The sequence below is a fragment of the Aptenodytes patagonicus genome, chromosome 5 (assembly GCF_965638725.1).
Source record: "Aptenodytes patagonicus chromosome 5, bAptPat1.pri.cur, whole genome shotgun sequence".
NCBI classification, from domain to species: domain Eukaryota; kingdom Metazoa; phylum Chordata; class Aves; order Sphenisciformes; family Spheniscidae; genus Aptenodytes; species Aptenodytes patagonicus.
In genome coordinates, this window is record NC_134953.1 from 68,987,529 (window position 1) to 69,014,590 (window position 27,062).

The 27,062-nt window shown below is 43.7% G+C and overlaps 1 protein-coding gene across 8 annotated transcripts in view; it reads right to left on the reverse strand.

Annotated features, from left to right (window-relative positions):
• ST3GAL3 (ST3 beta-galactoside alpha-2,3-sialyltransferase 3) overlaps positions 1-27,062 on the reverse strand; it is a 194,364-nt gene that overhangs the window by 39,461 nt on the left and 127,841 nt on the right. For all 8 annotated transcript variants that reach the window (XM_076340374.1, XM_076340373.1, XM_076340375.1 and 5 more), the window contains 3 exons: positions 22,525-22,588; positions 14,101-14,196; positions 9,381-9,567 (listed from right to left, as the gene is read on the reverse strand). In XM_076340374.1, coding sequence (XP_076196489.1) covers positions 9,381-9,567; positions 14,101-14,196; positions 22,525-22,588 — 347 coding nt within the window. The remainder of the gene's footprint in view (positions 1-9,380; positions 9,568-14,100; positions 14,197-22,524; positions 22,589-27,062) is intronic.

Sequence of the window (27,062 nt, forward strand, 5' to 3'; positions counted from 1 at the left end):
ACTTCTCCTTCCAGTCCTTTACTTTCACACTGCTTGAGCGGAACTTTACCAAGATATCCAGTCTTGATTTTAAGACTTCAAGAGCAAATTCATCAAGCCTGTAGGGCAGATGTAGCAAAAATAATTATACCGATATAAATGTGCTGCCTTTTTTGGTCGTTTGCCTAGCTTCAGATATACTTCTTCCTACTAAATTAAAAAGTCTTCTGAGAAAAAATGTTCCCTCTAGGTAGATAGAGAGAGACTACAAGTAAATCTCCCCAAAATCTCATGCATAGGCTAAATAAATTGAACCCAAATCTCTTAGACTAAAGGAGGCTTTGCAGACTTCAAATGGTTCTTGTAGTTCTTTACTGAAGTGTTAACACAGAACATCTTTAGTCTACTAACACTTGCATGAATAGCTGTTACCCTCTGGGCGACGTCTCAGTTTCACTGTTAATGATCTTCTCTGACTTTTTCCACGTGCTGGATTCACAAAGCACTGCTCCAGTATGGAGGAACATCTGCTGCACACGTGGGCAATGCAATATCCTCAGCAGGCATGGGCTGCACTGGTGGTAAAGCCTTGTACGTCTGGGTAGAAGACACCCCCACATGTCTGCATGTGAGGCCAGGTGGAGATGATGTCGTGCGAGCTCAGCACTTATCTGTTCATTTGGTCTGCCAGGTGCCCAATCACGTACATATGGGCCAGTGAACATGCATGTCTTGGCCAGCATACAAACACCAGGCAGTAGTGAGGGATAAAAAGGAGCACAGAGCATACTGGGTATTTATGAGGTGAGGGAAATCTGAGAGTATTGCGGTGCAAGAGGGAGGCATGAGGGAGCAGGACATAAATCCACAGGCAATCAGGCAATTTTGTTAGCTCTGCTGTTTAGGGAATTGAGTGTTTCATTAAGATCAGCATCAGATTTAGAATGAATTTCTTTACATTGCCTCAGATATTCCAAGCCTACCTTTGATCAATGCAGCTAACCAGTATAACCTGAGTTTACATGCAGTATGACCTTGTAATGCACCTACCAGGATTTGCATAACATTGATGTCTGAATATTGCCAGAGCCTGCCAAAGAGGGCGAGTGCAACATGAGCATCCTCCCGATGCTTTTTCAAGACAGCTGCACTAGGTCTTCAGTTGGCCCTTGCTCATGTTGGCTTTTGAAAAGAAGAGATGTGGAAAAACTGCAACTCTTTATCCATCTTTTTTGACTTTGGTTGAGTCATGGATGAAGAATAAAGGAGTGATCAAGTATCTAGGAAAGGACAGCAACTGTCACTTGGATGGCAGCAGACATCAGAAGAGATTAGAAGATGACAATTTTAGGAAGAAATTGTCTCAGGATAAAGCAGGATGGTGAGGCAATCCCAGAAAGGATGTCCTACTAGGGCAATGATTCAGTCTCTTCAGGGGGTAAATTCTGCTTGGGTCTCTTCATTGAAGAATGATGTGAAGGAAAAGGAACTAAAGAATAAAAATCTGACTGGAGCTCTCCGATTTTCATGTCACAGCTAGGATTACTGAGCCAGAAATGGAGATGATGTTGTCTTGGCAGATGTGGGATAAAGGTTCTTTAAGGAATACCGAAGCCTAGCATGAATAAATGCTTCTCATCTTTTAATAGGAAGTATAGTGCAAGGAAGACTGGAGTTAAGTAATAGCAAGCACAGCAAGGGACAAAAAAAAGGACAAAAATCATGCATGGTGTGGGAATGACTGGAAGGGCAGGCACACCAACAACTCTTATCTGAATTTTAAGGAGAAACTGTCTAAAATTGGGGTAATCAATGATGTTATTCCTACAAAAATAGATACTTCGCAAACTTTTGATACCTGGAATTTTTTCATCCAGAAAATAGTGTACTTGTGGCTATTTTTTATTTTCTTCATCTGCCCCAGAAGCTTAGGTGAATGTGGCTACATACTTGTGGATACTGATGACTATCCAATCCAGGTGGACAAGTTTTATTGTCCAGCGTGCATCCATCTGATAATATTAAATGCTATGAAGGCACACTGCAACGCCATCAGAGCAGCCCCTATCACCAGCTGATGCTTGACAGTGTACTTACAGACACACTAAGTATGCCTGGGTGGGAACAGCTCTCAGCTATGTAGTGACCTGCCTAATCTTATTACGCTGTTGCATGCAGGTATGTATGAAGGGCAAGCTCCAGCCTGCACTTTCCATACCAACAACCTTCCTTTGGGAATCTGGCCAGGAAGTCTTCCCCAAGGCCTGTGTTGCAAACTGGGTCATTTGTCTACTGAGGTTCCTGTATGGTTCTCACCACAGTGCTACCTGAAAGCTTGTTAAAAGCTATACAATACAGAACTAAGGTCTTCTCCCTCTTCTGGTCAGCAGGGACAAGATTTTATATAACATACCTGTATATTTTCCAGCCTCTCTTCTAACCATGACTGGAAAAAACCTGGCTCACCTTCTCTCATAGGGCACCAGTGTTCATACTTCTCCTTACGGCTTCTGGAAATGGCTCTGATCTCCTAGGCCAGTCACAGAGAAGGATATATTTTTTCATATGCAAGTCTTCCTTTGTTCCCTTGAGTCATTCCCACTAATGCACTGCAATGGGGGAGCAGGTCCTGACCATGGGAGCACAACCCCTCAGGGCAGTATGGACTAGTCTTCTGCACAGCCAGAGACAGATCAAAACCTAAAAATGAGTCAACGTTGTCCCAAGAATCATCCCAGAAAGACAAACTAACTCCCAGCTACTCTCTGTCAAAGGAATACGGAATATTCTCCACAGAATACATCACGCAGACTCTCCCACCTCTTCTTCTCAGTCAGAGACTTGGTAGGAGCCAGAAGAGTCTGCCTCATGTTTTCACTTTATTACAAAGCATTTTCTTTGCTTCAACATTTAGTAACGGTTCAGTTGCCTTGAGCATGGCACTGAACCATCCTGATGATGTGATAAGGTATTCTCTGCTATCAAGTCCTCCTAAAATCCATCCATGCTCTGTGAGTACAAATGGCCTTTTGCACTGTGTGCTAGGACCACAGGACAATCACCACTGAAAAGGCTTTCTTGCCTCTTCCCCAGTGCAAGCCTCATCATGTCGTTTATGCTCGTTGGCTGCCTTACTCACCAGCCATACCTTCCTATATTATACTTTGAAGGGATTAGTTATAAATGGCTATTTAGGCGAAAACTCAAATTTGTGAAAGAAATGGGACAACCCTTAAGCTGACTTCCCAATTCAAAAGCTTCTTCTCATTTATGATGGAGCAGCAAGTCCAGCTTCTGTCCCCTTCTACCCAAGTCCAAGGAGAGCAGGACACAAGGCAATGCCTAACCAGGCACATCTCTAAGCAGATGGGCTAGAGCGCTCTCTCAGCACAGGATCAGGCATCACAAATCTGTAACCAAGCTTTACATTCATAATGCAGTAAGACAACTAGTGGTGGATTTACAGCTCCACCAAAGCCAGATGAAGAGTCTTTCTCACAGTCCTTTAAAAACTGAAAAGACCAACTGTATACAAAATATTTTAAAGCAACAAGCCCCTGGAAGGAGGAAAGGGAAAGAAAAAATTTGCAATCCAGGAGCAGACTCTGGAGTGAAACTGGCAGTGGCCACTCCATTTGTCACCAAAGGCAAGTGACAGCATTGGAAAAAGCAAGTTCTCCCTCCCTAGCCGAGACCCAGAGAAACTGCCTGCTCAAGTGCTCAAGTTCCAAACAAGCTGGAAATACACGCATGTGGATGAAGCTTTACTTGAGGATGGACAGCAAGAACAGATTCGCAGCCTCACTATTTTCCTCAAGCCGATAGGAGGAGCATGGTGGTTCCTCAGTTTTTTTTCAGGGATGCAAAACAGCTCACAGGCAAGGCTGTTTCAGAATCCAAGGAATCCACAGTGTACTATGAGGCTGTGATGTTCACAGTCTGCCTTAGCAAACACATAGCATGACAAGGCCGTTAACTAATGGGAGAAGCTCTAAACAAAAGCTCAGCAGACAGTGAGGGATCTGGCAGCTGTCCGGCCTTGGCTCTAGCACAGTAACACAGGCTGATCAAGGCAGGAAGGTATCGTAACATACATTTTAGCAGGACTGGAAGTAACCTGTTGACTTAAAGCAGAAATGCAGTTCCCAAATAAAAGGTTAAAAAAAATCTCCACTGCTGCCACATCTACAAGATCTCCACAAGCAGCAGTGACATGCTGTGACAAAGGAGGAGGGGTTATGTTGTGCCCACTGCCGGAGTCTCAACATCCACTGAAGGATGACTGCTTTTCAGACGCCATCACTGCCGTGTGCAAGTTGTCAGAGGCATGCCCCTGCAAGGGACAGACAATCGAACTTGGCCTCGCTCGCAGGCAGGTGCTCACTCGCTCCTATAACTTTCACTATCAAAGAGAGCTTCAAGGTGCCGCAGGCATTTACTGCACAAGTGACTCCTCCTGGCAAAGGCTGCAGAGATTCCTGCTGGAAGCATCTGCAGGCTCATTACTACATGAGAATGAAGCTTGTGAGCTGCCAATTTCTAGTGAAACCTTTGCCCTCACTTGGCTGCTTTACCACCGTGTGCCAGATGTTCAGGGAAGTAAGCCCTAGCAAGCAAGAGAGCTCCTTCTGATTCACTAATGACGGGCAAAAAACCACCCTGGAATCAGCCTCAGCGCCAGGCTGTGATGGCTGGTTTGCATAACTGGCTCTTGTAAATTCCTCTGTTTGTTTCAGGAAGCATCTACTCTCCACGCAATAGAGCAACCTTCAGCTTTTGACCATTATTTTAATAGAGAAGAGCAGTATATGGCCAAACCTCCCTCCCCCTATAATTCCACTGGTACTTTGGGTATTCAGGAAGAGCTTCTGTCACTGAGAGACCCGGTGTGATGCAGGACAGTACAACAGTGGGAAGCAGGCAGGGTGGATCACAATATGTATAAGTAATGTCTCTTGGCAAAAAGAACAGTCCAGGAGAGAGCATAACTGTTCTGAGTGACTGTCCGTGAGTAATCCACCTCTGGGGATGCACTAGCAGCAGCCGTTTCATCAGAGGGGGGGTGCCTGGAAATGCCAGCAGGCTCTTGCAGCGACAACTGCAAGTCAGCACTGCCAGACCAGTCACCACAGACGCATGAACAACTCACATCTGTGACCCTTCTGCAATAATCACGGGTTCATGCGACTGCAGGCTGTGGGACTCCAACCCACTTCCTTTCCACTTGTACATTGACATATTAGGTCAGCATGGTCCAACACTCCTCTCTGCTTATCATGTCACCTTTCTCCATCCCACACTCCTTTTCCCCCCATTTACTTGCAACAAGTGCAATTATTTTCTCCTTCAGTTTATTCTAATGCTTGTCAAATGACTGAAATCAGATTACCAGGGTTTTAGTCGCTCAGATTCACCCACCTTTCCCCTTCTTAAAGACAGGGCTATACTCTCCAGTGATACACTACTGCCCTGACTTGCTCCAAGACTTGCAATTTTGAGTGTCAGCTCACCCAGAACTCTATGATGGAGACTACCTTTGTTTTGATGCTGATGTTGAATATTTAGCCAAACCTGTCCTTTTTCTAGATTAATCTTTTCTTTCAAGTTTTTATTTGCTTCCAGTTATTTCTGGTTTAGTGTGAAACAAAAAGCAGGTGAGCTTTTACTTTTTCTTTAGTCCATATTCCACTGCTCCTCTTTCTGGATATAGTGCCTCCCAGGGCACCGAGGCATCACGCAGATCTCCAGAAGGCTGTTGCACCAGACTGTATGTAACACATCAAATCCTCTGCCTCACCATTCTGCTGCTGCTTCTGCATCGCACCGATTCTTTTTCCTTATAACATCTCCTGAAAATCCTCCTCTCTACAAAGCACTTATCCCTTCCTCAGAATGCAAGTGCTGCCAAAAGACTAACATAACACAGAGCAAATCCCTCTCAGCTGCAGGGGGAATAAGCTTATCTGACCACTGACCCCAGCAATAAATAGCCATTCGCCTTTCATTTACTCTTTCTCAGATAAACTCCCTTTGATTTCACTTACTCGAGAGAGGACTAACCAAGGATCCTAGTACCTGGCCCAGAATCCCTGGTCAAGCAGGTCCAAGCAGCTCCAGGTCTGGTGTCTGAAGGAATTCAGAAAGTCTCATACCCCACCTGTGACTGTACCATGGACACATGCAGTTGCCATCAACATTCAGGGGCAAAGGAAACATCAGAGGGCAGAGTTCGGCCTATTTTTTTGAGGAATGTGTCCACTTCCCCAGCAGTCACATTCTTTAGTAGGACGCTTCCATTTCCCTTATCTCTGTCCCGAGGTCAGACTCCTGACTGTAACCACTGGTTTGCAGCAGGGATGAAGTCTTCCAGAGGGACAGGCCTAATGTCAGATAAGGAATAAGCAACAGTGGCATACAGAGCTCCTAGGTCAAGCAAGTGCCTCTAGATGAATCCAGGAAAGGAAGAAACTCCCTTTTCTCTGGAAAATCAGCTGAGAGAGAAACAGAAACTCTCCACAGAGAGCACTGGGCAGGCATTTGTCATTTTGAACTTACCACACACTGATAAAAATACTAACACTCACTACTAGAACAAACAGACGCCTACGACTTATTCCCATAGCACTGTTAGTTCTCCATCGGGTCATTTCTTCTAGCTAACAGACAGCATTTTTTGCATTGGTTTCCACTAGAAAAAGCAGCTGTGCTAGCCATCTGCTTGCAGCTAAAGCCAGTGACAGCAAGATCTCGGCCCCAAATAGAGAGAGATCAGACTAGAAAGGACAAGACAGATGTTTTCCAGTCACCTGGACTAAAGTATTCTATGAACTGGCTCAGCAGCCTCAAAACTCAGCAATGATTCCCTTTGGGAACTTGTGTAGAACAGGTAGGGTGTCAAAGGATTAAAAAATGGACAAAAGTAGTGCCTAGCCTTAAGAAGGCAAAAAAAGGGAAGAGAGTTGATTTATGATTTTGATTCTCAGAATAGCAAGATTAATTATTTGTAAGCACCTGAAAAAAATAACAAAGACTGAGTAGCAACCCTGGTGGATTTGTCAAGGGCGAATAATTATTGGGAAAAAACCCCAACAGTATTTCTTTATACAGGGGAAAAAAGTATCATAGGGGAGAAGCAAGACGTGAACTGGCATTCAGTAAGGTTTCTGACATATCACTTTCAAAAACATGCCAAAAAATATTATTAATGATACTACTATGATACAAGTTCAGAAGTGGCCAAAAAAACTATCCAGGAGGAGTTCTCAGTGGGGTCACTGTAGAAAGGGAAGGATGTTATTACTTTGGGGTCTGCCTAGGAACCAACTTTGTTTAGTGTTTTTTTCATTATCAACCTAGATGATGGAGGAAAAACTATGTTTATTAAATTGCAGAGGACATGAATCTGGAAAGAATGGCAGGTATGCTGGAGAGCTCTGCCAAAGGAACCTGGCAAGTTGGAGAAGTGTTCTGGAAGAAAGAATCGGCAGGGACAAATGCACGGTGCTGCTCTTTGGCAGGAAGAGCCAACGGCACAAGCACAGGGGAGGCAGTTCTGCTCTGTAGTTCTTCCTGAGACCTGGAGTCTCAGGGAACTGGACACTCACCTTCAGTGCCATGCCACTGTGGAAAAGGCAGTCAAAACAGTGGATGTATAAAGAATGAGAACTGCGAGGCTAGTGAAGTAGCTGTTTGCTCCTATTTGCTGTATTCTGTACATTTTTGGGCACTGCTCTTCAAGAAAAATATGAATCAACTGCAGGCGTTCGAAAGAGCAACAGGAATTAAGAGATCTGGAAAACATCACCTTCAAGAACTGAAAAAAATGGAGTGTTTATTCCAAAGAAATGAAGGATAAGGAGCCAACCACAAGAGCACTGAAGTAACATGCAATGTAAGAAACTCAAGTTCTTTCTGCTCTCTGCCAAGCTGGGCACTGAAGCACTCGGTTAAGATTACATTAGTTGCTCTCCCCAGTCTTCTAGCAAGTTTCAACAAACTATTCACTGCATCTTTCCAAGAGCAGGGGATACCACATTAGAACCTGGTGATGACCACATGACTGCAAGCATCAGGTGGAAATTCAATTTGTTTTGAAGTAAACCGATCCATCCTTTGAACTTCAAGCTAAACCCTAGGAGTCCCTACAACTGCATTCAGGTTGTAGGGCACTGACACTGCCAAGGCTTTCCCTTTCCCAGAATGAAGAACAAGAGCGTGACATGAACCAAAGAAAATTACTTTTGACTCAATTATTCATGTTACGAAAGCGCACTTGTGCTTGCCCAGAGGCTGACAGGTAACTTCATGCATCTGGTACCAGGAAAATAATTGCAAGTTGGTCCCAGTGTGAGACAAGAGCAAGGTATGAGCCCTTAAGGCCATCTATGTAACAACTGTATACAATTATATTCCCAGACTGTTTCATTCTGTGTATCATAAGCTGCCAACCTCCTCTCTTCGTCTCCAAACACACAATATAACATCCCATCCTCTGAACGTTAATCCATTTGTCTGGTTATTTGTTGAAAAATCATTAAAGAACACTTGAAAACAGAGATATAAGATTTGTAAAACAAGAACTATACCCAAATAGAGGCCATTTATTCTGGACTTCATGACAGCAGATAAAGATGAGCCATTTACTGAATGAGAAGTCAGTGATCACAACCTGATTCCGTTTAGGATGGGTGAATTACAGAGAACAACCCTGACTAGTAACAGGGCCATGGTACTTCAGAAGGGCACTAATGCAACTGACTGGGACAAAATATTTACATGGGGAAAGCGGTGGCTTCACCATTTCAATGGTTTTAAATTAGACTTGATACTGCTGTTCTGGATGATACTTTAGCCAAACACAGATCATGAATCTCAGTACAGCAATAACAGAGCAAAATATAATGGCTTGTGCCATTCAAGAGGTCATATTAAGTCTGTGGATTGTAGCCTTTTCAACAAGTTGTGCTGTTGCTGTGTCCTCCTCCCCTCCTGTGCCATCACATCCTTATCCCCAAACTCCCATTTCCTCTCCTTGCCATTTCTCTTTTCCTTCCTCTGCTCTTAAATCCTAAGAGTCCATAAAATCCATGCAAAGGTTGGTCCTTTTATATACGCTTTAAAATAAATAAAAATTAAATTCATTGTTCATAGCACACACTAACATAATCTTGAATAGAAAGCCTCATCTGTGATGCAAGGTCAGGTTACAGAGAGATGTCTTTGTAAAGCATATTTAATTAAAGCTGAAGTCCACGGAAGTAAAAAAGCCTTCACTTAAATGCAGCAGGACACACAGAGGAACTCTCTTCAGACCAAAGCGTGGCAAATATGACTGTGATATCATGTCTGCCCACTGTTTCTAATTAGGTGACCTTCACAATGCCAGCTGACAGCGTTCTTACCACTTTCTCCTTGTAAACAATGTATTTCAGCCACTTGAAATCCTGCCATTTGAATCCCGCCAGAACAAACAGGGAATCCTTCTCATACTGCTCCATTTTCTGGATTGCACCTTCAGGATATGTGATCCGGAGAGTTGTCTTGCCACCCACATCTTTTTCAAAGCCCTTCACTGGAGCCGAGTTCAGCCTGCAGGGCAACCAGAGAAGACACTGTCATGGATTCACACTTACACTTATGCATGTTGATGATACAGCAATCACTGTCGGGCAAGAGCTCCCTGTACGCAGCTGTTAGAGCAGCAAACGTTAACTCTTGCAGTTCTTCATCACAAACAATTATGAAGCTTTATACCAAGTGACAACAGTTTAATTAGAAGCTATTTAAATTATTTCTTTGAATGTAATGCAAACCACTTCTGCACATCCACTCCTGTGATTTAAATTGGGCTGGAAGCTTTGGAAAAGGAAACTGAAAAATATTGTCCTTGCAAATTTAGAGTTACAAACTAAGCATTAATATTTTAACACCCCATCGCTCCTGGGATATCTTACTTGGATTCTGCAGGACTGTGCTGAAACAGAGGATGCAGCTCCACGGCAGTTTAAGTGCACTGAAACTGGTCTCACGCTCCAACCCCAGTTCAGAGCTTACGCTGCTCATCTTACCGGCAGCGAGATTGTTTAGGGAACTAAGCCAGCTCATAATTTTGGGGAAAAAAAAAAAACAAAAACAACCAACAAAGGAACAATCTCCACCTGGTTTAATTCCCCAAACTGGCCCATCCAGAAGGCGAGCTGCCCTGCACTGCCAACGCAAAAGAAGAGGTTGGGCTGCGCAGCTGGGGTAAGGCTCAGCAGCACTGCGGTCTCACTGACTCGGAGGAGTTTCTGCTGTGGAAGTGCATCCCACTCTGAAAACACACAAGCAGACACACAGCTTTGCTCTTGGGCACACTGATTTCTAAGGGCATGCTATGTGTTTAGCTGTGCTTTTTTTAAAACACCCCTCAGGGACAAAGTTTTTTCCCTTCAAAAAACAAACTGCTCTGGCGTCAACAGCAACGATGACTTTCATGACACTGAAGTTATTCAGAACTTCTATTCAAAACTAGAAACCCAAAGCTGAGGAAATTTCAAGTAACTTGGAATACAAATCTTGCTGACATCAGACAGCAGCCCCTGATGAAACAGATTGCCTGCTTGAATTATTGCAGCTTTCTTGACTTGGGATAGTTCAATATAACGGAAAGTGCTTATGGACTGCAAATTTTGCCATGTAGGAATGTTAAGGAGGATCTGGATTTGTCTTTTTCAGCCTGGGTAAGCATTTTAGATGGGAAACCTTTTAGCAGAAGAAAATCCCTGTATGCAATCTGAAATTCTATTCAGAATTAAGGAGAATAAATTACTATGTATTTTTAGTAAAAATACTTTATCATTAGGAATAGGATATTAAAGGGAAAACAACTTAGGAATCGACACCACCGCAATTTATACAGGATGTGAAGCCTTTTTTTGTGGTTTATAGGCCCTTGCTTTGTACCCTGACCTTGAGGTATCTAGACCCGACTGCCTGCAAAAACAGTGCTCCCAGCCAGCCTGATCCCTTGCATTTTCCTCTGTTGCTGACGGTGCGTTCACACATAACTCACTTTTGCTATTGACATTATTTAAAATTCAAGGCGTTGTATCTCTTTGGGGTAGATGAGCCTACATAATGTAAAAGCACATGGCCCTAAAGGTAACAGAGATAAATACAATGAAGTACTATGTAAAGAGAGCTAGTTATACATATTTTCATCTGCCTTCTTGAAGTTGAGGGGAAAGTTAGCGTCTGCAGTTGTTTCAAATGTCAATGTGTAGCTCTTTGGCAGGGTTTTCCCCACTCCCAGCTGCTGGGTTTGCTCTTTTGCTGCTTACCTTGTTAAAGCTCCCAAAACTTGGGATCCCTACTTTGCATCTCGACAAGAAACAAAACAAACCATTTCCCCAAGTAAAATGATCTCAGGTCTCCAGCAAAAGGACAGAATGTGAGCTGCTGACGGAGTCATAGTGATGGAGTCCTGCTAGTGAGCCAGCACTGTCAGCCCCACGGTCAGTGCCCCAGGGGCAGCGCAGGCAATGGAGCAGGAAAAGTTCTGGCAGCCACAACCTGTGTTCATGAAGGTGCATACTACACAGTTTGAACCCTTTCTCAGGCAGGACACGCTGGTGGTTATAAACACAGCTAAATCTTAGAAAACCTCAGTTAGGATGCCAGGCCTCCTCGCACTGCCCACAGACATGCAGTTTTCTCCATAAGAAGTTTCAGAGTGTTTTTCTGTCTCTGTATCCACTGATGGCACAGGGAACTTAGAGACACTAACTCCTAACCTGGGCACCATGAAGACTGTCCCAAATATCACTAAAGTATCATCATCAGGTGAATCCCTATCTCATTCTAACCAGGAATTTCTGACACATACTTGTTTTTCCTGTCTGCAATCTATTCTAAGGAGGCATTTCAGACCACTGATGACTGACTGCTGCAAGAAGTTCCTGCCAGGTAAACAGTGTAACAGCTGGGAATAACATCTGCACTGAAATCTGATAATATCCATTAAAAAAAATCCAAAGAGTAACTAACTCACTCCAAGCTGTTTTAGAACTGTCAAAGCTGATCTGACTCTCTTCACCACAAGATCAAAATTTCTTGCTGCAATTAGCGATCCTCACACGGTAACACACGATGCATCAAAAAACTCCACATACTGCTGGATCACTCCTTTGTTCACAAATGTACCACATTTCTCCCCCTTAAAATTCATCTCCTAGGTCCCAAATCTGATCCTTCAAAGGAGTTTTGCAACCCATGAAAAAGGATGCTATACACAGGGACTTCCCCAGGAGTAAAGGAAGCAGTTGGATACATTTAAGAAGTCTGCTCTCACCTCCTCAGTCCCACATCCAAGCACCTGGCTTCATTTAACCTTCACAGTTGACTTTTCTCTCCTTTATCCATCCCACAAACAGCACAGGTACTTAGCTGCCCTCTTATCCTCTCAGCTTGCAAACTGACTTAGATTTACTGATGTGGAGAGAAAAGGATGAACTTCTCATTTGGAAATTAAATAGTGGACTTTCTGATGTAAATCTTAGTGGGTGGCTTAGTCCAGATGGATTGAAACTGTTCTCTTGCTACTTTTTGAACAGTCTGAGCCCAAGAAGAGGCTATAACTGAATTTTAATTCATCTCAAATAACTGCAGGTCACCAGACTATAACTAGCAGTAAGAGCTCTTTGCTAGCAACTGACAGTGGGACGAACTAGGAAAAGGGCTGTAAAAGTTTCGTCCTGTTCTGAACAGTCATCCCTGTGTCCAGAGCATTGTCGGGGAAGGAGGGAACCATTCACAGGAACAAAGGACTGAAAGGGATCTTCTTGGTCTTTTGTCCAGAGTTAGAGGGTATTTATTACTCTATGTATATTCTATTCTTTCCTCACGTACCCATTACTAGCGCATGGGAGAGAAAGGAGACCATGCTAAATGGTACCTTCTCTATGCCTTAAATTCTTTTCCTAATCCTTTTCTTTCTTCCACCTTAGCTAAGAATTTGCTATTTGCCACCATGTCTCATGGTTGACTAAAGTTCAGAGAGATAGTATCAGTTACATTCCCTTTAATATGAAATCAGCTATCTTACTAAGGAAAAAAATACCAGCTTAGACTACGTTAAACCAGTTTTTATAAACTTACACTGCAGTTTATCCCACTTTTCGTATTTACCATTGTAATATTTTGTTACTCATGATTCAGAACCTGCTATAAAGCTCTCCATTTTTTTCAAGTCAGACTAATGGGTCTGTAGCTCCCTAGAGCACATCCCCCCTCCCTCCTACACACACACTCTCTCTCACTCTCCATTAGTACAGGTATTATGTTTGTTAATCTCCAGTCACCCAGAACACCTCCCTGACTTGACAGATTTATTACTAAGAGTTATGACTAGACCTGTGATTTCACATATCGGCACGTTTTTCAAGCATTCTGAGATGGCGATGATCCAGGTCCTCAGTGAAAGCAAGAAGTCCTAACTTTGACTGTGGTTGTTTCCACTCCTATGCCACTCTGCTTCTACTCCCTTATTCAACATCATCATCTGCAGTGAAGCAGAGGCAAAATATTCACAGTTTCTAGGGCGCACCTACAGGTGTTTAATCATTACTGGGTCCTCACTCATGGAGGCTTACTGCTTCCTAAGACCCTTATGCTTCCTAAGACTCTATGCTGCACCATTCTCAGTTCTTCCCTTCCCAACTGTGAAGTGTAGGTCCCGGGGAATGCTACACATGTATGACCAATACTACTTCCCTGAGCTACCGAGGGGATATATCTGGGAGCAGATCTAACAGTAAGTTTTACTGCTTCACCTCCTAAGGGCATCACAAAAGCAGCAGCTTTTAGAAAGGAGCTATGAAGAGAAGGTTCAAGTGGGAGAGACCACATTCCCAAACAGCTGTGGAAAATTGAATGCTTGAGGAGTGCCTTTACCCTTTGATGTGATCACCATTTATAACAAACATTTATATGCTCTTGGGTTTTTTTTCCCCTCCCTATTAGTTAATGCTTCCATACAAATGGATATTATCACTAGTGTAGGTTTAACGTTTGCCAGCATAGCACGTGAACTGGTACAGAAACTGAATACATGACAAGAAAACTGTGATGTCAAAGACTCACCTGACAACAACATCATAGTCATCAATTTTTAACCCCAATGACTTATTTGCAAGTACTCCACCATTTCCCACAATAATACATCGCCGGCAGCTGAGACTGTGGAATAAACAGAGGAAAGAGGTGATTTTTGTAACATAACTTCAAACACATCAAGCTCCACATATTTAGTTTGAACCTATCTGAGAACTATAGGAAACCTTTTGGAATATTAAGAATTAAGGGGAGGACAGAGATACACTTGATCCCCAGCTCACCCCGTCATTACCAGGCATTACACATGATAAACTGCTTTCAACACCTCACACCACGTGTGGCCTAATGAGATGAGCTGTCAGGACAATCAGCTCCTCTCCCCCCACACCCCTGGTATGATGGGCTTGAATCAAACTCATCTGTTTACTTAAACCTTCTCATTAGTCATTTAGCACTGAAATAACAATAAACCAAAGGCTTAGTGAGGAAGTCCTCTCTCCAAGCAATTTTCTGAGTGCAGGCAGATCTTGCCAGGTTATCTGGGGTGTGCTCACCTTGCTGAGTGCAAAATTGCTGCAGTTATCATGAGACTTCAAGAGACAGAAAACCACTAAATGGATAGAAAAAGGATCCCCCCCCCCCCCCCCCCCCATCCAGTAGGAAACATATATGAAGACATAATGGGTGAGGAAGGGGAAGGAAAATAACCTTAATTAACAAAGAAACAGGAAAGAGAAGGAAGAGAATGGTTTCTCGTGGAACCGCGAGTCACAAGAACTCTCTGCAGCAGATGTTAAAAAGTGATTTCGTTTTGAAGACAGAGAGAGGACTTCTTTCCAGCCATCTAATCCCAAATGCAGCTGGCTCTTCTGGCAATGTGCCTACATCTCTGGTAGTTCACTGAAGGAATACGTGTCTGCAGAGCCTTTTTCGGAAAGGGTCCAAGGCAATCAGTTGTTTGGAGCAGACCTCTGGGCTAGGCGGCCTTCCTAGTCCCAGGCACAGTCGACTGGTCTCTTCTAGGCTGTCCTCGCTGTAATCAGTCTAAGGAGCCAGCGTGAGAAAAGCTCTACCTCTGTGGGGTCTGCCTTTGCAGAGCGGGGCTGGAGCACACTTAAAGACTCAGCTAAACCACTGAGGGTTACCCTGCTGACAGAGCCATTAGCTGGAGATATGCGCAGAATTAACAGAGCACCAAGAAATGCTCAGGAACAGCTTCCCCAGGCCAGATAAAGTTTCACTGCAGATCCCAGCCTTTCCAAAAGAAAAAAACTCCTCAAGAAGATGGACATATTAGCCCACTACTCATGTCCCTAAGGGCCGAAGAAATGTGGATGTTTGTGATAATCAAATCACAATAGAGAAAGAACTTCTTTTTTTTTTAATAGACAATGGCACAGAAAAAAAATACAGTTCTGGCGACAAGGAGAAAGCAGAGGCAAGATCTGGTTCAGGCAGTATATTGTGTCAGGGAGGGAAGGGAAAGAGTCAGCCCCAAGTACACCCAACCAAGTGACAAAGATGGTAACAGCTTTGTCAAAACCTTTAAGGAAAAGGTGCTGCAGGAGGGAAAAAAGACGTAGTTCAGTTCCGGCCAAGTGAAATTTCAGATGAAAATACGCTCTTTTGATGATTACGATAAGAAAGTTTGACCTCCTAAACAACAGACTGCTGGGTGAAATACTGTAATTTCTCTACCCAGTTGTCTCTAAGCCATGACTTTTCTTAATTTTACGTTTTGAAGAATACCACCATGCCGAAATCCAAAGGCTGCAAGCTATAGACACTCCCCCTCTATCCCTTTCCCACTTAGGGAAAGGATGCTTAGCTGTTAGGATGCTAGCTCTTACCAATTTTGAATACAGATGTGTTTGTTTCAGCCTCAAGCCACTTAATCGCATTCTTCCCTTTTCAGCTAAATTAAAGCACCATCTACTGTCAGCAGTCCCTTCCACATCTGCATGTGATCCACTTACTGACAAACCACTGTGTGTAAACATCTGCCTCGAGGTGGATAATCAGTCACGGGTCAGACTGGTGAGCGTGAGCCGCTACACATGAGAGAAAAGAACCAGTTCCACCAGCCAAAGCTGTTCCAGCAGCCTCTCTTCATGGCCCTGTTCCCACACAGTACTTGTAGACTGATCAAAGCCCATTCTTAATTTTCTCTTGACCATACAAACTGGAGCAAGCTCATCACATCTCTTACAGTATGGCAGATCTCCTAGATCTTGAGTCACATTTGCAGTACCTCTCTGAACTGTTTTCAACTTCTCCCCAGATCTCCGAAGCACTGACTCTGGAAGACCAGCATGCGGAGCTAATGCTGCTCAAAGCAGGGTCCCTTTTACACAGAGATTTTATGTACATCATTGCAATGTTCTTTTTATAGTCATTGGTTTGCAGAATATAATCCTCATCTTGTAAGCACGATCTGTGTTGTCACCTCTGAGACGCCTGACTTTTGATTTGGCTCCAGTAAAGGACTGTTCAGAGAAAGACCCTACGAAAAGGTCTAGACTGACCTGGCCCTCCTACTCCTTACTTCCCCAGTCTTTGGCTCTGGCAAATTTTCCTAGTGTAATTTTACATTTCCTCCAGATTGGTTTTAACCACTGCGAACACCTGCCACAGGGTTACACTAGAAGTGTCACTAAAGGATTAATTCTCAACCCTGACAGTAACTTTTTAAAGCTGTGTGACATATCCCATTCCTAAAAAGGATATGTCTACAACGGTGTTGTGTAGAATCAGAATATAATGGACTGAGACAAATAACTAATGCCTATCTTTAAAAGGTTACCCTTTATCAATCAAACTTCAAGTTCATCTAAAAAATATATCCTCTACATGACAAGATTTCACTTCCACAAAACCCAAGATAACTCATATCAATTATGCTGCTATCCTAGCTCTGTCCCAGATCTAACTTTCTAGGATTCTTCCTGCAAAACCGAGCTAATCAACTTACAGCCACCTCTTTGTCATCTCCCATATTTCTCCCAGAACGGCACAACATTTGCTGTTCTATCCAACATTCCAAGAAGGGTTAAAAAGCAAACAGTAATAACAAAAATAATTCTTTATTTAACTCTAATTTAAATACTTCAGTGCTTACTGATTTAAAAAGACATATAATTGTCATTTAACATCCTCACAGTTACTAATAAAAATACACAAAGTATTTCATTATTGCTGTAAAATGGGACAACATCATTCCATCTTTACCCCCAAAAATGAAATGAATACTTAACTGAATGGTTCTGCCTTTACTCATCATAACTGATAGGTTTATCACCTTTGCCCAGCTTCATGTCTGAACCACTCTTATACCCTTGTGGTCTTGACAAATTTAAATGCGTCCTCCTTTTTCATGAAGTCTGCAGATAAGATTTTTCATTAGTATCTTTTTGACGCTAAGGTCTAATCTTTGATCTTCTAGCAGCTTTTTCTTAAATTTCTTTCAAAAGTACTCTGCCCACTCTCATCGCAAAGCTGGAAGTCTCTGTTGCACGCTCAGAAGGCAGTACTCAGGTGCAGATTGCTTTCTTCAGGTGCACATGATGAAGATATGGTAAGTCTTGGACTTTGCCTGGGTTCTGCACATCAGGTGTGTACATCAAGTCTGGGGAGCCAGGACTGTTTTGATCAAGACAGGCAGAAAGGTGAGCTGGCTTGGTCTCACCAGATTTGGCAATCACACTGTGGGACATTGAGAAGATTGCAGGGCCACCCTGATGGCACTGTGAAAGGGAAGCATTCAGCAGGGACATCAGGCACCTGACCTCACATCCTGACCAGAAGTTTGGACACTTGGCACTAGTGTGGCTGAGCTCCTTCACAGCCAGCACTGACTGATGGTGCTTGAGTATGGGAAACCTGCAAAGTCAATGCTGGCTCCAGGCAAGTTTCTGCCTGAAGAAACACACCGTGCAAGCAGCATCAGTTACAGCTCAATTGTTTCTCCACAAAGAAGTGTGCAAACACCTTTTTGTTTGTTTACATAGTATGTCAAAGCTGTATTTCTGTTCCAGAAGAGCTCAAGAACTGAACACATCGAACACAGCCCAGGTTCCAGTTTGCTACCAGGGTGGTATGAAGGAGGGTCACGGACTTTCCACACCAGACAGACTTTCCCTAAAGCCCTAAGCTGGGAGCTGCAGCCAGATGTACAGCCTCTTGACACAGATGTTCAGAGGTTGAGTTCATCTACACCAAAACTGGGATTCACACAGATCATCTTGAACAATATAGCACTGTAAACACACATGTATGCGTTGTAGCAAGTGCTACTTCCTCTTCCTCTCTTATCAAAGCGCTTTAGGGATTTGTCAGGGGAGAAAAACCACAACGCCTTCCTTTACGCAACTTTGGAACTAAAGGCTTTGAGGAAAGATATAACAGAATAATTAAAAAATACATCTTTAGGGTAACTGGTGTTTAGGGAGGCTTAGCATATTCTGGTTTGATCTGGCTGCTGCTACTTAAACTGGTGCTATCAACCTGAGGCAGAGGGACACACACATCTCTCCTGCTCTATCAAATTCCTTCCTCACTTGTTAGTTTATATACTGCATTAGTAAAGACTGTGTTAGTTATAAGCTCAAAATCCCAGTTTTCCTTCATTACCACCTGGAGGCAATACAAAAGGGTCAGTCAGGTTTTTATATTTATGTCTTTTCATAGGAAATTTACAGGTCATCACCGCAGAGATTTAACCCAAAAATTCACTGAAGTCCAGCCAGCAGAAGAGCCATGGAACTAGAAACCAAGCCGTGACTGATTTCCAGAATGAGGGGCAGGCCACTGGAGGAGCCACTAAAGCAAGCAGTGAAAATGTCAGTGATATAAATGGGCCTGGAAAAGCCAACAGAGGGCAAGAGAACTCTGAAGTGCCAAAGACGAGGCCCGCCGACATCTGTGTTAGGGAGAAAGACATGCAAGCTCTGAAAGAGGAGGACACTGATTCTAGAGAAAGTCCCCTGGATCTCCAGTCTTTTCCAGAAAAGCTCAGAGCTGAGTTGCAACTACCCTCACAAACACAACTGCAGTTTTATCTACCTCCTGCCCTGGGGCTGAAGCAGGTTACTGTAAGCAGGTCAACACAAAGGTGCCACAATAAGGAGTCATGAAGAAAACTAAGAAAGCACGGCATCACTTACACTATGTTACAGGCGTGAACTACAGCATTTGTTCACATGCCCTCCAGCTGCTGCTAGTTATTAACACAACTCTACTCACAATGGAGGGATTAGTTGGAGTGTGTTGGCAAAGCCACTGTGGGATGATTAAAGGTGTACGCATACCCGGAAGGATCGAGTTTGCCTCATTTCAGCACCATGTCGGTACATTGTGTCAGGAAAGGTGCATCAGGATGCGCTTTTGGCACAGCGATAATCAAACAAGTTCATTTCCAGGGCTTATGGGAGGCAAGTGAAGGCACCATCTCAAGGGACAGCTTTGTGAAGGAGGACAGAAATGGAGAAGCTTGGGTGAGGACAAGACTAAAGGCTTGGTGTAGATCCCCCACCATACAACTCTAATTCCCTCTTTCCTTCCTATGCTCTCACGCGCTGCTCTGACCTCACCTCTCCTGCCTCTCCCACCCTTCCCCCGGGAAAGCTGCATTCAGCATGTGGTTACATGAACACTTGCTTCAATAGGCTCGGCAGCGCTCACCCTCCTCACCCATCCCCATCCCTCTGCCTCTCGTGCTGCTGTTGCAGCGCCGTGCCAGCGCAACTCTTCAGTGGGAGGGGAGCTCTGTAAATGAGGTCACTAGAATGACCCAGGTTAGGAGAAAAACTTTTAAACTGGAATCGTTTCAGTGACCCACTTTAAAGTCCCTCTTCAAACAGCAGCAGCAGCACAAGGAGAAGGTAGGGAGCTGAAGTCTGAGAGCAGGCAGCAGCAGCAAACATAGCTTCTTAGACTGGCTTTGCCAACAGAGAAAACGTTGGTGTAACTCCATCCTGAAGAGAAGGCAAACCTGAAACTTTTTCCCTACTGCTAGAATCAGCCCACTAGACTTCTGAGAGCCTACAAGTGGAAGGGTTCACAAGATCTCCTAAGTCTGACCTCTTGTACCTCACAGACTTTAGCCGTGTCTCTTATCTAACTCTTTCACAATAAGGCATTTTTTCAGCCCTTAATCATAGAATAGTTTGGCTTGGAAGGGACCTTTAAAAGGTCCCTTAAATCAGGCCCTCTCCAGTTGCTCCAAGGTGGTAAGCAAAGGGGAGAGGTCTGGGCTTTCTCCTTGACCAGTGAGCAGTAAGGGAGTGAGCCAAACCTTAAGGCCCCCCTCCCAGCACACTGGAGCTACCACGGAGAGGAACTGTTGGGCTCTGCTTTGAGCTTGAGACAAGATGAGAAAGTAGCTAACCTTCCCTCATCAGTCTGCTCCACCAGCTCTTCTGGAATCCAAAATGGCAGATACCCATTGCTGCCAGCACTGTAATTCATTGACGATCATGGCTGAAGAACATTTCTGGAAAGATACCCAAGTCTTCACCTATGCCCTACTCACCAAGCAGGTTTCCAAGAGGAGCACTGTGGTAGCCTTAACACCTCCTACAGTATCCAAGCTCTCTCTTGTAATAACCCCTCTGCTGCAACTCCATCCACCTACTGCTTTAGGCTCTCACTTTGCGGCTTGCTATCCCAAGCCTTTCTTGCCCCTTTCTCCCACATCAGCTTCAATTTTTGTCTTTCCTAAGACCTGCTCACTTGGAAGGGCTCTGGGAGGTATTTGACTGTGAGTCATATGTACTACACAACCTAACATCCACTGCTTTGCATTTATCACAAAAATTCCCAAGAAAACAGTACTTCCCCAAGATATCTGTGTGTTTACAAGCATACACACCACCAAACCTTGTTACTGCAATACTACAGAAATACATTTCTAGCCTGTTCCTTAGGTCTCGTTCATACTTGATATCTCAGGGACTTTGCATATGTTTCATGAAGGCTTGAGTGTTAGGTCTTTCCTATCTCTGCACCAAATCCTTTATAAAGAATGTAAAACCAAAGTGAGCAGCTCATGCTACAGTGGCTATGTTTCACAACCTCCTGAGAAATTACTTTTAAAAAAACCGAAACATTCCACTCCTCAAAAAACAGGTAAGCAGCAAGGGTCACAATTATATTAATCTTCACTGCAAGAATCTTCCACCTGACCTCTTTCATTAACACTAATTTCCCATGAGCAACCTTCTGAAAGAGTCTATATGTGGATTTTTCAAAGATTAAAATCTTAACTCTCCAACCAGAGCTGAGATAAACCCCAGATGGGTGAGATTCAGTTGTGTGCAAAATCTGTAAGAAGGTCATTTGTAAAATGATTTTGCCTTCTGCACATCATTTCTCAAATTAATCCAAACTCTGAAGGCTAACCCTATCCGGCACTGCTGTGAGGCAAGGCAAACTTCAAAGCAACCTAAATTAGCACACAGAATGCAAAAAACTAAGAATAAACTTTCACATAGAGAGTAAGTCCCAACTCTAACTGCAGTGGGCAAGCTCTACTCAACATGAGAGACGTGGAGACCTACGGAAAGGCTGGAAAAGGTTATGAACTTTGTCATGGAAAAGTGGGCAGAAGCGGAGCTGGGCCAGGAAATAAAACCAATGTGTTTAGAAAGCAGGAACTGTGTTGTTAGCCCGGGTTCAAGGAAGTACCACTGCTTGGAAAGAAGTAGCACCAGGACTTTGAAAAGAGATCATGTCCCAGCAAAAACCTCTGACAGCTTCTGAAAGAAATTACCTCAAATCTGGGAGGTGGCACTAAACCAAAACTGCAGGGCAAAGGGAAGGAATGACAGAAAAACAAGGATAGGAAAGACTAAAGGACTATCATTGGGAAGCTGATCGTAAACATGCCAGTGAGTTTCAGAAGCAACCTCTACAATAGGACTGAAGAATCAAAGGAGCTTCTTCTAAAGGCATCAATTCAAACACCACAGGACCCAGGAGACTGCTATCACATCCTGGCACAGGCTTGGCCAACACAATCACACATTCCTGCTTTAAGAGTGAGGTATTAGCGAAACATTGTTAAAACAAGCCAGTCCCTTCTTTCCCTCTAAGGGTTTCTTGTGATCCTGTTGCTTTGTCAGAAAGGCTGAAAAAGAATAACGTGTTTATTGAAAACCTGCTATTTACTTATTTGAAAAAGGGGCAAGAGGGTGTATTGTAACACCATATGAAACAAAAGATTAGGAAATAGTCAAAAGGTAAATGCTTTTTTCTACTCATGTTTGACTTAGAGGTCTCCAGAGTTTACAGATTTACTGGAAAGAGGACTCAGTTTCCAGCTCCTGATCTACCTCCAAAGCACAGCCAAATTTACTGGCAATAATTTCTGGCAAAAAAATCCAGCAAAATTTATTTAGGACATGTGGAAAATAATCACTTCTACTCCTTCTATTTTAAAAGGTCTCATCTTACCTGTCAAGAGCTGGAGTTAGACGGTAATCTTTGGTTGCTGACAGGATGGCTTTGATCAGATTATCTGGGGAGAAAGGAAGACGACATTAGGAACAAGCTCTCACTTCTAATGGAAATGAAAAACAAAGTGATGTAAAGCATCTGAAGCAGTTACTTGGAGGAACTGAAATAAGGTTCACATTAGGAATAAACACTAACTTGCATATTCCTATGTCCTCTGGACAATGACCTTTACACACTGGCTGCAAAGACATGTTGTGTGTCCAATTCTGATGCAGTGTGCAAATGCCTTGCACAGAGGGAGTGACAGGGAACATACACAGTACAGTTTAAGGCCGTGGTTTCATACCCACTTCCCTGAGACTGCAGATTCACAAACACTTCAGACATGCAAAAGCCCGTATCACTGTCAACTTGCTTTCAGTGTCACTTGCTTTCAGACAAGCTTTTATGCAGCTGAGCAGTGAACTGAATGCAGGAACAGAACCAGGTTAAAACTGATGCTTTTTATTTTCCCGGGTTACTTTTAGCTTAGGTTCAGTTCCTCAGTCTGGCTTTCTTCATGGCAGAATCCAATTAAACCATCATAGTTGCTTACATAAATGCCCACGGAACCACAACCTACACTGACACCCAGTGAACGCTGCAGCAGATGGTATAAGTTATGCAAGCGTAGACACACACACAAATGAAATGTATTAAATTGTAGAAGCACAATGATTACACAAATAAAAATTTCCATAGTTGATAGAATTGAGTCTGCTTCCTTCTAGATTTTGTCCTTTGTCCTTAATTTTTCCACCTCTCTCCCCCACAAAGGTCCAAACTCCTTTACCGTGACCTGTCCAGGGCCAAGAAGCAGCAATGCTTTAGCTAGCCTGGATTTACAAATGCACCAGTAACTTCAGAATGGCTGTACTGGGTCCGACAAAAAGTTCATCTCTCTCCAAATCCTGACTGACTGTGGCCTGAAGTTCTCTTCTACTGTTTAATTATTTTCAAATCAAGGATTTAACGTGTCAGGTATAGCTTCTATGTATCTGGCAACCCTCAGTGATTTCTCTTCCATGAGCTCAGAATCCTCCTGGATCCATATGGACTTTCAATCGCTTCCTTTTCCTGATTTTGAATATGGCTTCTCTGAGCTTCATTTATACTGGAAAAGATCGTGAACAATTGGTCCCCTTCCACTTTCCTTGGGAGACTCTAAATATCTATCATATCCTTCCCTTAAATATATCGGTCAACTAGTTCAAAAGTTCTTAGGAAACAACCAGTCAAAAGGAATAAATAAGTCTAATTTCTTTACAAAAGATTAAAAATGACACAGGAACATTAAGAAGACTGACATCAAGTGATTGTTTACAGTGAACTTAAATAGCTTTCCTGATAGACACTACTTTCTGCAATCAGCACAGAAAGGGGAGTCCCTTTCAAATAAAGAGCTCTGTTCTTACTCCCTCCCTCCGCAGAAACTACAGGATGAGGGTGTGGGATGAACACACAAGCTCGAGGCAGCCCATGTGCCAAACAGCTTTGAACCTGACAACAAGCTGGTAAGACACAGAAGGCAGACAAACAAAAGTGATAAACAGAAAACTCTGATTACTTTTAGATTTGGGGAAGTTTTTGACATGGCATTACTGACAGGCCCTGCCAACCATTACAAGCTGGGAACTGTGATTACTTTCAGATCATATTTTGGAGTGGAGTAAGGAAAGAGGCAATTTGTAGGGTAAAAGCAACTTACTTTGCTAACAAAACAGTGTTCTTGTTTAATTTTCCTTCATCTGAAGAATTTCTTTTGATGCATTGGCAGTGGGCTCCCTCTCCAACAGGAATGCTATTTCCCCAAGTCTGCTGCAACAGCAGTAGGTTGTTGTGACCTCTAATGGCACCATGCCACAGTCCTCTCCTTGGCCTGTCTCATACGTTGACTTTTACTGGACAGTATACGTAACTGTGGTTGTTTTCCCACACTCTCAGAAAAGAGATCAAAGGATTGCATGTCAAGGGCTGCAACCTCCCATCTACCAAGCTTTCCTTATGCCAGGTTTGCTCTGCCACCCACAAGTTAACACCCCGCACTACCTGGAGGCCGTCCGTTATACTATATTAAAAAGCCCATTAAAGGAATACAGTTGACTAATGCACTCAACTAATTCCATTTTTCTCATCTTGCCAGCTAATTTGTAATGCCTCCATAGCGAATGCTCAGGAATGAAATACGATTACTTTAGGAGTGGATACGGCAGCATTTGGGATGGCGATGGTCCCCATTCCCATCATCCAGAGAGAAAACACAAACAAACCAAACAACAATATAGGACATTCAGTATAGATTATGAATAGCCAAATGGGAGGTATCTCTTCAGCAGCCCCAACAGTCCAACAACACATGGCATCCAAGAGGTTTGGAAGTTGCACAAATCACAGTGGTGTTACTCAAAACTGCTGAATGAAGCTCAATAAAAGACAAAGTACTTCACTGTCAAGTGTTGACTCGCAGCAGGAATGAAGGTGGCAGGCACAGATGCCCTCAGTGCCAGTTTGTCTAGTCTAGCACCCTCATTGGAAGCCAGAAGCAGGAGCCACAAGCACCAACAGGAAAAGCTAATGACCTGGGCAGGGGAGAGGCACTAGATCTGTTTGATCAAGCTGGAACTCTACCAGAAGATGGACACCACGCTGCTGCTGAGGTGGGCACTTGCATTTGGCACCTTGCTCACTGGCACCAGGATGGAAGGACAAGACCTCCTTCAGAAGGAGCTTCTGTATCCTCTTGGGGCAAGGTTTGAAGGATCAGCAGATGCTGCTGTGGCTGATCTGCAACCTTCCACATGACAATGAAGATACCTACAATAGGGAACCACTGGCAGGATCTTTTACCGCAGCTGGGTCAAGGTGGAAGGTCACTTGAAATCACCACTGCAAAGACTACTATCACAGATAGCGACCTGCAGGACACAAAGCAGTGTTCATCTCCAGACTACAACTAAAGAAAATCAGGCACCAGGAAAGCAGCTGCATTATGTAAAGTTAATTGATGGAGCATGCTTTCTTCAGGGTAAGTGAGAAACTGAAAGGGTGATGAACATAGTTTGCCTTATATATCTATGTACTGAGTGATAATAATGGTACGTTACAAATGCTACAAAGAAAAATTCCTTCCTGTTTCAAGTAACAGGATTTGTGCACAGCCACTGGCTGAATACTGATCTGTCAAGGACTGAAAGCGAGTTTTGCAAGGATAAAAGAAAGGCCAAGTCTTCAAGACCCAATCCACCGAGACTGCGCCTCTGTATGCACAACGTGATCGGTATCCCCATGATCTAGGCAATAACTGACATGCTCTATCTTCATGCAGTAGCTTCTGGGCAGATTCAAAAAAACTGTTCTACAGAACAGTGCCAGAAAGGCTACCAAGCCAGTTTTGATGTTGTACACATTGATGCTAAACTTCTAAACAACTTGTACTAAACCATTACCTGATTTAGTAGCAAATCTGATCAGCAGCAGACCTGGTATGCTGCACCTCGGCCACAGAACCCCTCCATTGGGGTGGGACAGCAGTGGGAACAGCTGGCACCCAGGGCAGCGAGTTTCTCTGGGGTAGGCATATTCTTAAGGAAGAGGGATAGAGCTCGTGATTGGGACCTACTTGCATTGAACACAGCAAAAAACAAAGAACAGAGCAACCCAAGATCAGCATTTCAGGGGAGCTCGTGTTGTTCCTGATAACTGTCAGCTTTTCTCCATTCATCCATTGATTTTATTTTCTGTTTTTTTAAAAGGCACCAGCTGCCTACAGCCCTCGCTTTAACATGAACCCATGCTTAAAAGAAAGATTGTTTCATTAGGGCAACAGCTATGCAAACAATTTGTTTTGACACCCCCCCCCCCCGATGGTTTCTCAGGTTGTAAAGAAATCATGGCATGGATGCAGACACAATGCTAGCCCAGGCACAATTTCTCTCTTGCTCAGCAAGTGAGAACAACAGACATAGCGGGGGGTGTGCTCTGCCTTGTTATACCTCTGCACCAAGAGGGGCCAGGAGGGGCCTGAGTATACATGTTCTGAGTACTACAAAGGAAAAAATCCTTCCTGTTACAAGCAACAGGTATGTGTGCACTCACCTCTTGCTTCCAGGGCCCAGGCACACAGCCAGCTCAGGTGTAACGGAATTCATTAGCTCAGACACATCCCCATTCAAACAGGTCTCTCATTCTTTGAGGGCCATTTCCAGTCTGGAAAAGTTTCAGCTACTTTTGTTCAATGCAGAACCCTAGCAAATCACCCCAGTAGACATGTCTCAGCACCATATGCCCAGAAACATGAACCACGGAGAGCACGGTGCAGAGACCTGCAGGGTTCCACGGAAGGTCAGCTCAGACCAAGCAGAACTTACTACCTGCCATTCATTGCTGGGACAGAGGCGGCTCCCACAGATCCAGCAGCTCTATGTCACATTTACCCCAGACAAGGAGAGCTGGCAGTACTGTACCATGGCTACCTTGTACTCTCCATGGAATCCTTC